This window comes from Rhinolophus hipposideros (assembly GCF_964194185.1).
Source record: "Rhinolophus hipposideros genome assembly, chromosome: 26".
Lineage (NCBI taxonomy): Eukaryota > Metazoa > Chordata > Mammalia > Chiroptera > Rhinolophidae > Rhinolophus > Rhinolophus hipposideros.
In genome coordinates, this window is record NC_138072.1 from 25,467,896 (window position 1) to 25,482,112 (window position 14,217).

A 14,217-nucleotide genomic window follows, 5' to 3' on the forward strand; every position below is an offset into this window, starting at 1 on the left:
CGAGCGCGCAGAGCGAGTGGCGCCCGCACGCCCTGCGCTCCTCCTCAGGCCGGCCCGGCGCCCGGGACGCTGAGGCGGCCAAGGAGGCCGGTCTCGCGCGCCCAGGCCCGCGCGCCCGACCGGAGGTCGCCGTCCGTTGCGGAGGCCGCGCTCCCTCAGCTGCAGCGGCGATGAGGCGCTGAGGCGGCAGCTGGCGCTGCGCGACCGGCCCCGAAGGACTAGGAAGCGGTCGGGCCGAGGGCGCAGGGTCGGCCTCCCGGAGGCGAGGGGCGGCGGGTGCATGGCGCAGTGACGGCCCGGAGCCAGGCCGTCCGGCCGCCACCCCGCCCGCTCGGCCGCCGCCATGGCCAACGACAGCGGCGGGCCCGGCGGGCCGAGCCCGAGCGAGCGAGACCGGCAGTACTGCGAGCTGTGCGGGAAGATGGAGAACCTGCTGCGCTGCAGCCGCTGCCGCAGCTCCTTCTACTGCAGCAAGGAGCACCAGCGCCAGGACTGGAAGAAGCATAAGCTCGTGTGCCAGCGCGGCGACGGCGCCCCCGGCCCCGGGGCGAGCCCGCACCCGCAGCCCGGCCCCGCGCCGCCCGCCGCCGCGCCCCCGCCCAGGGCCGCCGGGGCCAAGGAGGCCAGGACGGCGGCGCCGCGCCGGGACAGCGCCGCCGCCGGGGACGCAGCCAGTGCGAAGGCCAAGCCCGCGGCCGCCGCGTCCCCGCCGCGCGCGGCGCCGGGCGGCCCAGGCCCCGCGGCGGCCGAGGCGGAGCCCGCCAAGGAGGAGCCGCTGGGCCGCGCGTCGCTGTTCCCAGACAAGGCGAACCTCTACCCTCCGAGCGGCACGCCGGCCGACGGCCTGAGCCCTGGCGGCGGCCCGCGGCCCAACGGGCAGACGAAGCCGCTGCCCGCGCTGAAGCTGGCGCTGGAGTACATCGTGCCCTGCATGAACAAGCACGGCATCTGCGTGGTGGACGACTTTCTGGGCAAGGAGACCGGCCAGCAGATCGGCGAGGAGGTGCGCGCCCTGCACGACACCGGCAAGTTCACGGACGGCCAGCTGGTCAGCCAGAAGAGCGACTCGTCCAAGGACATCCGGGGCGACAAGATCACCTGGATCGAGGGCAAGGAGCCCGGCTGCGAAACCATCGGGCTGCTCATGAGCAGCATGGACGACCTGATCCGCCACTGTAACGGGAAGCTGGGCAACTACAAGATCAACGGCCGGACGAAAGTAAGTGTTGCTCAGGGTCGCGCGGCACCGCCCTCCCTGGGCGGCGGCCCCCTGCGCGCGACAGGTGCCGCGCGGGGCGAGGAGCCCGCGTCCCTGTCGGGGGTCCCCTGGTGTGGCGCCCCTAAGAGAGGACGGACGTGGCCCGCCAGCCGGTGCGTAGCCGGCTTCTCTCGTCCGCTGTTTTCCACGTGCCGCGCGTTTACGAACTTCTCCGTGTCTTTGCGGGGCTCGCCCTGCAACTCGGCCGCCGTCTCTCTTCCCTTGCGCTCGTGCTTCAAACCCAGGTGGAGCGTGAGCCGCCCAGCGGGGGGTATTACAGTACTACCCACAGCAAGTGCCGGTTCCGCGTCTGCCCGGTGTTTGCTCTAGTTCCTCCATTCTCGTTGATCTTTGAACCACTCGTCACATTCTAACCTACAGAGGCGGACGCCGTGTTTGGTTAACAGTCTCCCCGCCGACCACAGAAAGGTAAATCTAAAAGAAGAGCCTTCATAGCAGGAAGACCGTGGCCGCTCCCCTCCCCCCGCCCTGCTGTTTTGAAGCCCATTACAAAACTGGGAAAGAAGTATTTCCGTTTTCAGACCTCTCAGTTTAGGCAGGTTACATTTTTAGCATAGGTTTTCTTTCTTTGCTTTGTTAATGAAATCCCTGTGTTTTGTAGCTTCCTGGAAAAAAGCGTGGAATTGGAAAGGGAGGGAGGGCTCGTTCTAACATCTCCATTTGGTGAAATCTCTTTGTTTTCTCTTTACGAGTGTAGTTTCTCCCTAACAGATTCTGCAGTTCCCACCTAGTGGAATCCCTCTCCCCCGGTGTGGTGAATGGTACTCTTTCCTCCTTAATACTCTCTTGCAGTTCTTTTTCATTTTCCTTCCCGGATGGTAGGAAATCTTTTCTTTGTGTCCAGCTCCACTCCAAGCCACCCTGCTCCACCCTCCACCATCAATCTCTGATTTTGTGAGTGGAGAGCTTGTTTTAGGAGACCATCACACGTGCATGTTTGCATACACACTGACTCTTCCCAGTAATTCTTTGTGTGAGTCAGGCCATCTATTTTGTTAACCGTTTAGTGTTGACTCTGAGGCGGCCAGAAAGGCTGAGCATAGGCAATGAGGAAAGGTCTAAACATGAAAATTTTGTGGGGGAAATACGGTGTGAAGTCTGATTTATGTGTGACCACTTCCTTGCCATTGCTACATGAAGGCACATGTCTTAAATATCCTGTAGTCTCAAAAAATAAACAGTTGCTTAATCAACCTGTCTTTAATGAGATTTTCATGTTTATATTTTTAAGTCACTTTGTCATGGACCAAATCTGAATGTAGTCATGAACTCGAGAGCAAGAAAGGAACTAGCTTGAGTTTATAGCTCTGCAAAGACAGACCTAAGTATGTTGTTGGGGCATAAGCTTCAGGGGAAGTCATGAAGATAATGGCAAAATCTTCCTTGATCTGCTTGCATTAGTTTAGCGCTCCCTGTTAAGCTCAGCCCTCTTCTCTCCTAGCTTCCAGTTTTCACCTATCCTTAGGGAAGGGACTGCAGTCAGCCCTGTTCTTAGACTAGTTGCTGCTCAGGAGGAGGCTGTTAGAAAAGAGCCATCTCCTTCCTAAGAAGCCCCAGTGGCTGAAGGAAACAGTAGTTCAGGTTTTAAATTACTTGACTACATATCATTTTGTGGTAAGGGACTAGCTGAAGGAAGGATTGATTTTTAACTCTAGAGTTTATTTCTGCTTCCAGGAATTTTAGGGACTCAATCTCAGGATTTATGAATGATTTTAGGGAATCCCTTTCATTGGCTGAGAGAGTTATACTAATCATGTTTAATCATGTAATTTAAGTATGTATGTATGTATGTATGAATGAATGAATAAATAAGTAAGCAAGCTTGCTTTGGGGGAAGGAGAAGGCAGTCAAATTACCAGCCACCACCTTTGCAGAAACAGCGTGTGCTGTGCTACGCACCAGATTTGTCTCAGTACAGACATGATGATGATAATCTTAATCCTATAAAGCAGGTAGTATCATTCCCAATTTCCATTTGAGTCTATTTCAGCTCAGACTTGGCGAAGGCCTACCACTTAGGATAACCTAGCTGGGATTCAAACTTTGGTCATTTAGCTAGTAGCAAGCTCCATGCTTTTTCTACTGCCCTACATATTAGATGAGAAGATGTGGACTACTTAGCATACTACTGGAATGAAAATTTGATATACATATTTTGTTGATAGTGAATCTCACTAGCCTTGTATATGAATCGTTGTATTTTATAGATGGGCTATACAAACTTTATCAGGTGACCATACAATGTTTATTTCAGATCTTGGCCAAAAAACCACTCTCTAGCTATCCACCTGAACCGTGCCCATTGCAGTGGCTCTTAAGAGAGGCAGAACATGGGTATATATGTGATTGCCGAGATGGGCTTCAGTTAAGAATTTTATAACCGTTTACAACATTACAGAGATTTGAAACATTACTTGCCTTGATGTGTAGTATTTTTCTCACTTAGATTTTCACAGCAGCTCTGTAAAACAGGTAGATTGTTGCTGTAGTCTCTCTGTTTATAGATTAGAAAAGTGAGCCCCTGGATAGTTAGCTCACTTATTGGAAAACATGCAGCACACTGGGACTTAAATTCAGGCTTCCTGACCGAGGTTCTGATGTTCTTCTTCACTGACAGTACTCTCTGAGGTCTTCGTGTATGTCAGGGCCTGATAGTCAGGTGATATGTAATGGGCTATGGCTCCTTCAGTGCAGGCTCTGATTTCCCTCGCCTATCTGGCCATAGTTTGTCCAACTACTTTAAAAGAACTGCAGGGAAGGATGGCATAACGCGGGACAAAAATGGGAACATGGTTGTACCCACTGGTGTAGCTGATCCCCTCTTCCCACCTTTACTGGTCCTTTTTGGGGGGAGTTTTAACCCCTTTTGCTCTTAAATTGGCCTTTGATCCTTCCTTTCTCACACCCTTTCTTCCATCAAGAAAACTTAAAGTGATGTCCAGTAAGGAGGAATCCTGGTCTGCTGGTTTGTGAAGAGTAGTGTTGTGTGGGCTGTAAGAAATCACAGGAGTCTTCACTTGGGGGCAGAGGAAGAAGGAATGCAGAGGACTAAGGACCATGGGAAAGTGCCGAACTGTTCAGTTGGAGTTTCTTAGCCACTGTAAAGGAAAAAGTTTGCCTGCTAAAATTAAAATACTAGAATCATATACATACTTCTGGAATTTTATCCCAAATTTAACTCTGTTCAGTTAAAATGTACATAAAGAAAAGGAGTGATAAAATAGGTTGAGACCAATAAGCAGCAGATAATATTCCTTTTCACTTAGTACTGCAGTTAATTACTCAGCTCTGGCTGATTACGGTTTTTAAAAATATATATGTATATATAAATTTTATTGGGGAATATTGGGAAACAGTGTGTTTCTCCAGGGCCCATCAGCTCCAAGTCATTGTCCTTCAATCTAGTTGTGGAGGGCGCAGCTCAGCTCCAAGTCCAGTTGCTGTTTCAATCTTTAGTTGCAGGGGGCGCAGCCCACCATCCCAGGTGGGAATTGTGGTTGAGAGATTGCACTCTAACCACCTGAGCCATCCGGCTGCCCCTCTGAAGTTCAGCAGCAGCTCGTTGTCTTCAATCTAGTTGTGGAGGGCCCAGCTCACTGGCCCACGTGGGAATGGAACCGGCAACCCTGTTGTTGAGAGCTCGCACTCTAACCAACTGAGCCATCCGGCCACCCCTGATTAAGGCTTTTACAACAAAGACTAGGAGGAGGGAAGTTCTGTCACTTTATTATCACTGCCTTAGAGGTGGTGGTGACAGTCCTCTTCAATGTTATAAACAAAACCAAACAAAACTCACTCTCTCTACTCTTGGCATCCAGGACGTATAAATTGAAGCAGCTTGTTTAATGTTTTGAAAGCTATATGAGAATTCAAGATCAAAGTCATTCTGTATGCAGAAAGGCTGGAAATATTGCCACTGCAGTAATTTTTACATCGTGCTTTAAAAGTTAAGAGCCGCATGTGGACTGAAAGAGTAGTCTTAATAGATTATGACTGAACCAAGTTCAACTTTGTAGGAAGACATGTTGTATGTATAGTGAATTAGTTTACATGCAGTTTACATAGAAGGTATCTCCTTTACTTCTAAAGGAATTTTATTTGAAATTAAAATATTTTTTTGACATGTTTATAACTCTTCACTTATCTACGGCCTAATAAGCCACAAAAATACCCTGCAAAACCTTAATCACACAGGAGAGCATCTAAACGTAGGAGGATAGTGGACTTTGTGCCGCTGTTGGATCTGGGTTGGATCCTGGATCTGCGCGTTTCTGTGTCCTTGAGCCAGTTGCTTAGTCTCTGAGCCTCAGTTACTCCATTTGTAAAATAGTGTTAAATGAAATCTGTCTTTCCTGCCTCTCACCTTGCTGTGAAGACATGCATGCAAAAACTTTTTAAATTGTAGAGCGCTGTGCAAAACTTTGTTTTTTTTTTTAAAGATTTCATTGGGGAAGGAGAACAGGATTTTATTGGGGAACAGTGTGTACTTCCAGGACTTTTATTTTCCAAGTCAAGTTGTCTGTCCTTTCTTTCAATCTTAGTTGTGGAGGGTGTCGTTCAGCTTCAAGTTGTCCTTTCAGTCTTAGTTGTGAGGGCGCAGCTCAGCTCCAGGTCCACTTGCAGTTGCTAGTTGCAGGTGGCGGAGCCCACCATCCCTTGTGAGACTCCAGGAATTGAACTGGCAACCTTGTGGTTCAGAGCCCACTGGCCCATGTGGGAATTGAACACGGCAGCCTTCGGAGTTAGGAGCATGGAACTCCAACCCCCTGAGCCACCGGGCCGGCCCCAAAACTGTTGTTAATTGTGTTTCCCCGAAAATAAGACCTAGCCAGACCATCAACTCTAATGCGGCTTTTGGAGCAAAAATTAATATAAGACCCAGTCTTATTTTACTATAATATAAGACTGGGTCTTATGTAATATAATGTAATATAATATAATGCCAGGTCTTATATTAATTTTTATTCCAAAAGGCACATTAGAGCTGATGGTCCGGTTCGGTCTTATTTTCGGGGAAACACAGTAACTACTACTCTTCCCATTTAAATTTTTTTCTATTTTTCTGATTCTTTAAGAGTTCTGTGCTTTTCCTGTCTTTCCCCCTGTTATAAGCAGGAGGAAAAAAGGCATAGTGATCACCCATTTTTGACCTAACAGCTGCCCCCCACCCCCATACACACTTTCTTTAAACAGGAAATAAGTTCCAGAGAGGTTAAGTGACTTGTTCAAGATCAGAGCTGGTTGGTGACAAACCTGACTGACTGACATTTGAATTAGTTCATTCTCGTATCTGCAACTTTATGCTGCATGTCATGTAAAAATTGCATATTCCTATTTAACTAATTTCGGTCTATTTTATAACATTTTTGAGGATTGCTTGAACATTTATGACTTCTTTTCCTTCTCCCATTAACTATCATTCTGTACTTTGGCTTATCTGACATTCTAGTTTAAATTTTCCTCCTTTAGATAATTCCTCCGTAATTTCCCTAGGTATTCTATATTCACCTTCTTTCTCTTCCTCGGTTATTAAAGCCACTTTCCCTGAAACAGGTCTCATCTGCCTGCATTTAGTAGGAACTGTCTTTTGTGTGCCATGTCTGATTTACATGTTTATCCTGTTTTCCTTTCCCTTATTTTGCTCTATCAGCCCTGAAATCTTTGTTCATCTCCTCCCATGTTTTTTGACACCTCTGCCTCTCTGGTATGGCTTCAGATTGATGTTATCAGCTTAGTTGTTTTAATTCATTGCTTTAGGCCTTTCACACGCCACCAAATGTTTCAGTCTCCCTTTCATTTTTGCACATTCGTGAACAGTTTTCACGGATGCAGTTTACCACTGTGCTGGCATTCCCTCTCATTTTCCACTATGCCCTTGTTTCTGCACTTGAAACATTGTAACCACAGGATGACATTCAGATATAGCTTGTCTTTGTTTCTTATTCCAGCTAAATACTTTCTGTTCCAAAAAAACAAAATGAAAGAAACAAACAGAAAACTGATAAATGGCTAACCTGTTTTTCTTTTATTTCAGACCTGTATTTCCCAGTCCAAACTCTGAACTGTTGTGTCACCTGTATTGGAATGCTTTGTACTTCATTATCACATTTTTCCAGAACCAAGTCACTGTTGTATTTCTGAAGACGTTGGATAGTATCTATATCTCTGTTTGCTTATTGAAATCACCATGAAATTTTCATGAGTTTGGAATTCCTTTCCTTATTCATTGTCCCAAATCCTATTTGTTTTTCTTTTTTTTTTCCAAATTCCTTTTCTTTACCAAAGCAAAATACAATTACTCTTCTCCTTATTGTATTTTCTGAGTCCAGTTTTGATAATCTTTTCATTTGTTCATTCAACAAGTATGAAGTAAATACCTTCTATGTATAGGTACTGTTTGGGGAGCTAGGAATACCTGAGCAACCGGAACAAAAAAGCTCCTCTTCTCATGGGAGGTGAGGGGTGGGCAGACAGGCAGTAAACATGTGCAATTAAATACACAACATGTTAGGTGGTAAATGTTAGGACAAAAAGTAAACAAGGACAGTGTGGCCGGGGGACTCTGAGTAGTACCTGCAGACATGCTGGGAAATAGTTGGATCTGGACATAGTTTGAAAGTCGAGTCAGTGAGATTTGCTTATGGATTAAATGTGAGGTGTGAGAGAAAGGAGTCGAGAATGACGCCGAGTTTTTTGGCTTGAGCAGTTGGAGGGAACAGTTATTATTTTATCTTGCCTAACTCTTCTGCTTTTCTTCTCTTGCCCCACTTTTTCAGTTTCCATTTATAGCAGGTTGCCGACACTTTTTGCAGCCAAAGCCCGAAGAGCAAGGTTCTATGCTCTATTTTTCCACATCCCTTCAAATTGGCTGTGCTTGCTGCCACTGCTATTGAGCTTACAGCCCCATCTTTCCTTCTCCAAAGGCCTTCGGGTTTCTTTGCACAGTCAGTTCTGCCACTGGGGCCGCCGGCCGGGGTGGGAGCTGCAGGGGACCCTGGCGCACGTGTGCTGCTCACATGTGTTTCTGCTTTCTTGCCTGAACTACTCACTTACGATGGCTTGAGGGTGCACATCTGTGTAACAAGAATCACACCGATCCTGAAATTTAGGGAAACTGGAGAAAACTCGTTCAACATGAGGGGCAAGCATAGATTTAGATTCAATGTGAAAATAGAAGTAAAACATTCCATTTAAACATGCTCTTGAAAAAAATAAAACTACTACAGGAAAAACTCAGTATGATTAAGACCGAAGTTTCCTCTTGGAGAGCATGAGGGTGGGAGGGGGTGTCTGGCGGGGGAAGTGGGGGAACAGGTTTTGAAATTGGTCCTATCTATGAACCCCACTATTCTTTCAACAACGATTTACATAGTGCCTGAAATGCAAGACGAGTGCTGGGCACTGCGAGTAACGCAGTCGGGGGGACTCTGTCTGCCCTCCGGAGTGTTACTGTGGGAAGGGACACAGCCCTGAGCCTGCAGCGAGTCCCATGTGGGATGCAGCTCGTGAGATGTACAGCATCCTGGGGGAGCGCGGCACAGGACACCCAGCGGGCTGCCCGCCAGAACCAGGGTCCCTGAAGAAGCGGTGATTAGACTGAGGTTTCTGGAGGGTGAGTCCATTTCAGGAGAGTGAAAGTCTCTGAGTTGAACAGAGCATGATGTTGTAGAGGACCATTCCTTCCTTTATCAGTATATAAATTTTACTCATTTAAAAATTGTTTCCTCTGTCTCATTCCTCATTCCCCTTTATACTTTCCTATTGAAACCCACCTTCATCTCTGTCCTAGATTACTGTAAAAGCCTAATTTTGTTGTTTCCCCGAAAATAAGACCAGGTCTTATATTTTTGCTGCAAAAAATGCATTAGGGCTTATGTTCAGGGGATGTCATCCTGAAAAATCATGCTAGGGCTTATTTTCCTGTTATGTCTTATTTTCGGGGAAACACAGTATATCTTTCTAGTGCATTCTACCCATTGCCCTTGGTTTTATCTTTCCAAAACACAGATCCTATCATTCTCCTGCTTGAAAATATTTCTTTCCCCCAAAGTCTTGATGCGCTGTGCAGCTTTTTTAGAAGAACATTTCATTTCCTGTCATGCTTTGTAGTCCAGCCACCAGAGCCTAGGAGGAGGTTCTGTTTTCTACCCCTGTGCATTTCCCTGGCTCTTTCCCTGTGGAATCAGAGGTTTCTCTGATTTGCTTCTTGCCTGGGTTTCTCTAAGCAGAACTACCACTCTACTCTCTCCTGTCTGTAGATGTGGCACTTACCACTGATAGAACACCTACAATGGTGCTTTCCTCTGCTGATTGTGAGCCCCTTGAGGAGGGGGAACAGCCAGTGGGACCCTTGTTCTGTTCACATTGGTGTCCTCAGCTTCTGCGTCCGGCACAGTACATACTGTAATTTGAATTTCCACAGCACCACCTGAGATTTTCATAGCTTTATACCTGGATTGTTACATGGCATTGTTGTTTCCCTTAATTCATTCTTCTCAATGTATCACCTATATCCATCTTACATAGTTTTACCAACACTTATAAAAATCATACTCAAAAATATTCCAGATTTAGTGAAAAGATACAGCTTGATTTCTTGCATCTAATACTAGCAGACTGCTTAAACCCACACCATCTGTCCACTCTTCTCTGTTTCTCTGTTGCTCCTCTTCTAAATACAACCACTCGTTCAGCCAGACTGTTTTCCTCTTATTCCTGCACAGCTCACTCCCACCACGTCCGTGAATTCTTTGGTTCACGACCCACACCCCTCCCCCCACAATTCAAACCTCGGGTCTAGCATAAGTCCCATTCCCAAATAGCTCCCTGACTCTGAACCTCCATTGAGCTCTTTTCTCAAAAGCTTTATGTACCTTTTATTCCTGAAGTATCTCCTTCAGAAAGTTACAAGGGCGGGAGGCTGCTTTAATTTACATAGTTCTGTCTTCGGGGAAGCACGCTTGCCGCTCTCCTCAGTCACTGTCAGTCATTATTCACGGTAACACTTGTGAATTGCCCTCAGCCTACCGGCCCTGTCGGTACCTCACCTCTGCTTCCCCTTTTTTCTGTCGTTTTCTACAACTCCGGTAAGACTTTGAACGTGTGGGAGGGTTTTGGTCCAATTGTGGTCAGTTCCCTGTTCTGTGCTTACTATGCTGTTTCTAGTCCCCATTTTCCAGATAAAAATAACCCAGGCGCACGTGGCCTAAACTATTTCTGACTCAACACTGAAGGTAAAATGGAGTTCTGTGCTGTTGCCTAGGCCCAAAGTCAGTTGATCAGGTTACAGATGGTGGTAGGCTCCTGCACCTCCAGGAGCCGCCAGGGCAAGTATCTGATCTCCCTCACCCCCACCCTTGGCACGGGAATCCCCAGGGAACACGTGTCACTTCAAAACAAAGCAACATAATAGAGGAGATGTTGAAAGAAAGCGACCAGACCCACTGAATGCTCTTGTGTGACCTAGGAGAGACGAGCTGTGAGCTGTGGCTACGAGCTGGTGTGGAGCTTAACGTTCCTACCACAAAACTGGTGCGCAAAAGACAAATGTTTTAGAGCAAAAATGTTAATCTCTAAAGGTATAGTTTTGATTTGGTTTTAGAACTCTAATTTATTCAAAATCTCAAATACCATTTAAGGAGGTTTAAGAGTTGTATTTAACATATTTAACAAGATGAGAAATATTTCATATGCTGTTGTGTGCGAGGGGGGACCGGGGGACATCCTCGCAGTGGGATTCTGGGTGTGAGGTTTTGCATAAAAAGACAGACTTACCCCTAATGGTTGGCGCAGGATTTTGCTTCTCACTTTCCTCTTCCTTTTACACTGTCCTGTTCTCATTGTGTATGTTCACGTGTATTTTGCTTTTGTTTGGTTTTACTTGTAACTGGCATTTCAGTGAGATTAATCTAAATTTAAAAAAAAATAAAAACCTTAGTAATAGTGCACCAGGGCGGGGAGGCGGGGAGTGTGCTTTTACTAACAAAAATGAAACAAATTCATATCCGTTGGTTTTGTTTATATTAAAAATAATTCCTATAATTGTTGGAGCTGAAGTATCTCTTGGTAGTTTTGATGGAAAGTATTTTTAAAATATGTAAAACTGTTTATATTGCTGGTTTCAGGAACTATGCTTTGATGTTGCATAGTAATGGGAGATTTTTCTCTAAGGTATACTTTAAAGATTCTCGCAGGTGTTGCTTCATCTTAGAATTGTCTGAGGGAAGGGTGAATCGTGTGTGTGGCGGGGCTGAGTGATTGTTGACCCAGCAGGAACGGGAGCAGGACCTGCTAGCACTGCTCTGGATTCTTGTCACCAGGCTCTCAGCTCTGAGCAAGTCACTCAGCTTCCCTCCAGTGTCTTCGTCTATGAAATGGGAATAACACTGACCTAACTAACAGAAGAAATGTTGAGTGATTGACTATTGTAAAATCTTTATAAAAAGTGATTATATTTTTAGCTCTCAGCAGCGCCTTTTCAAAGTATTAATTAAGCCTTGGCCGCCTGCCCTTAACGCTAAACCTTTGCTCTCATTCACTGTATTCGTTAACATTGGCATCACAAGTTCAAGTTCAGTGTTAGATTCAGAGTTCTTGGCTTGCATTCAGTCAACCTTATTTTTAATCTAATCTGCTCTGTTGCTGCTTGGGCAGTTGGCACAGCCTTGGCACTGTGAAGAGAGAAACTGGTCATAGATTAGATTAGATTAGATTGTTTTGTAAATTGCTGATATTATTTATTTTTTATTTACCATATAGTGTATAATTTAACAGGAGTCTTTTAAAACAAAATCCTAAAAGGTAATTCTTCCTTAGCTATTTTTCACTCATGCTTTATGGCTTCTTTACCCTTAATGCTCTCATCTTGAGGATATTATCAATTCCTAGAAGTATTTTGGTGTCTGTGTTGTTGAATTTGACTCCTGTAATAATTGTGCTCATAGTGAAAAATGCATTTTTAAGGTGCTCGTGTTGCCCTTGTTTTAAGAAATTGCTTGTAGAGTTCACCCTTTTTTCTAAAATTGATCATTCTTAATATTTTTAATAGTTGAAACATGAAACCATTTAGATGTGAACCATCTTACTAAATATATTATAGGAAATAGCTTTTTTATGTTGACACTAGACAGTTATTTTAGTCATTCACAAAGAAAATAAACCTTATTTGAAAATAAGGAATAAAGGGAAAGTGAATTTAAACTACATGTGTCCATACCTGTATTTGTCTTATAGAGAAATCCATGCTGTCTACATATCATAGAAGAGTAATTGCTTTCAAGTATATAAAACTTTGAATAATTTAATATAGTTTAAATACTTGGTCATTTTAGTGCTTACTGTCTTTTCAGTTTGGGAATTGCATATATATCTTAACTGTAAAAATCTTATAGAAAAGAGATTGTTGCTTTGCTTGTGACTTTACATGTTTTCTGATTATAAAATGAATGCAGTGCTTCCAAATACATGAAGAAAAAATTGACAGAATAGAAAAGGGCAATTGCCAGATTAAAAATTATACGTGGAGATTTGTTCTAGTAAATCTTAGGACCAAGGAGACAAAAAAATCAACAAGGGAACAATAGAGGACTTGAGCATTATCCGCCAATTTGACCTAATTGACATGTGTTGAACACTCCTTGAAATAACGGAATTACACACATTCTTTGCAAGCACACATGGTATAGTCACCAGAGTAGACCCTATGCTGAGTTGTAAAACTAGTCTGAGCAAACTTGAAAGGACTGACAAACATCAGAGTATGTTCTAGGACCACAGTGGAATTCAATTAGAAATAAATGATAGGAAAAAATCATACAAATCCCATATATGTGGAAATTAAACAGCATATTACTAAATAACTGAGTCAAAGAAGAAATAGATATAGACATATAAATTTAAAGGAAAACATAAGAGGAAATCTTTGTAACTTTGAGATAGGTAAAGATTTCTTCAGACAAAAAAAAGATGAACTATAAAAGAAAATAATTGACAAATTGGACTTCAAACGTTAAAGCCTTTTGCTTATTGAAAAACACCATTTTTTAAAAAAGACAAACCCTTTGCGTGAAAATACTTGCAAAACATATACCTGACAAAAAAAGCTTGTATCTGGAATGTATAAAGATTTCTTATAACTTAAGAAAAGAAACAACCCAACAGAAAAATAGGCAACAAATTTGAATAGAAATTTCACAAAAGAAGATATGTGAATGACGAAGTACATGAAAAGATTCTTAACATCATTGCTTACTAGAGAAATGAAAATCAAAAACTCACTGAGGTACCCCTATACATATACTAAAATGGCTAAAATTTAAAATATTGACAATATCAAGCTTTGCCAAGGAGGTGGAGAGGGATCAGAATCCTCATACACTGATAATTCATTACTTGTGGGAATGCAAAATGGTGTAGCCACTTTGGAAAACAGGTAACAGGTCAGCCATTTTTCAAAAAGTGAAATTATAGACTCAGCACGTGACTCTCAGTATCTAAGTTTTCCACTCTGATATATCTACCAAGAGAAGTAAAAACATGTCCACACAAAGACTTGAGTATAATTATTCATAATCATCAAAAACAGACAACAATCCAAGTGTCTATCGTCTGGGAACTAGATAGATAAAATGTGGTGCATCACACAAAGGGATGATACTACTCGGCAGTGAAGTGAAGTGAACTAACTCCTCTTGTGCAACAACCGGGTGAATCTCAGAAACACTGTGCCAAGTGAACGTTTGTACCATAAATTATTGCATTGACTCCTTGTGGTAGAAGTTTGGGTGCTTTCTAATTTTTTTCTATGACAATTCTGCATTAAATCTTCTTGAAGATAATATCTTTGTGCATTTTTACAAAGTTTTATAAGAAAATTTTCTAGAAGTAGAATTGCTGGGTTACAGAAGACGATAAAAATCTTATCTGATATTGCCAACATT

At 44.0% G+C, this 14,217-nt stretch overlaps 1 protein-coding gene across 3 annotated transcripts in view; it reads left to right on the forward strand.

Moving 5' to 3' along the window:
- The first annotated feature begins 203 nt into the window (after positions 1–203).
- EGLN1 (egl-9 family hypoxia inducible factor 1) overlaps positions 204–14,217 on the forward strand; it is a 54,760-nt gene continuing 40,746 nt past the window's right edge. For all 3 annotated transcript variants that reach the window (XM_081038878.1, XM_081038879.1, XM_081038880.1), the window contains exon 1: positions 204–1,219. In XM_081038878.1, the coding sequence (XP_080895004.1) occupies positions 344–1,219 (876 nt within the window). In that variant the 5' untranslated portion in view covers positions 204–343. The remainder of the gene's footprint in view (positions 1,220–14,217) is intronic.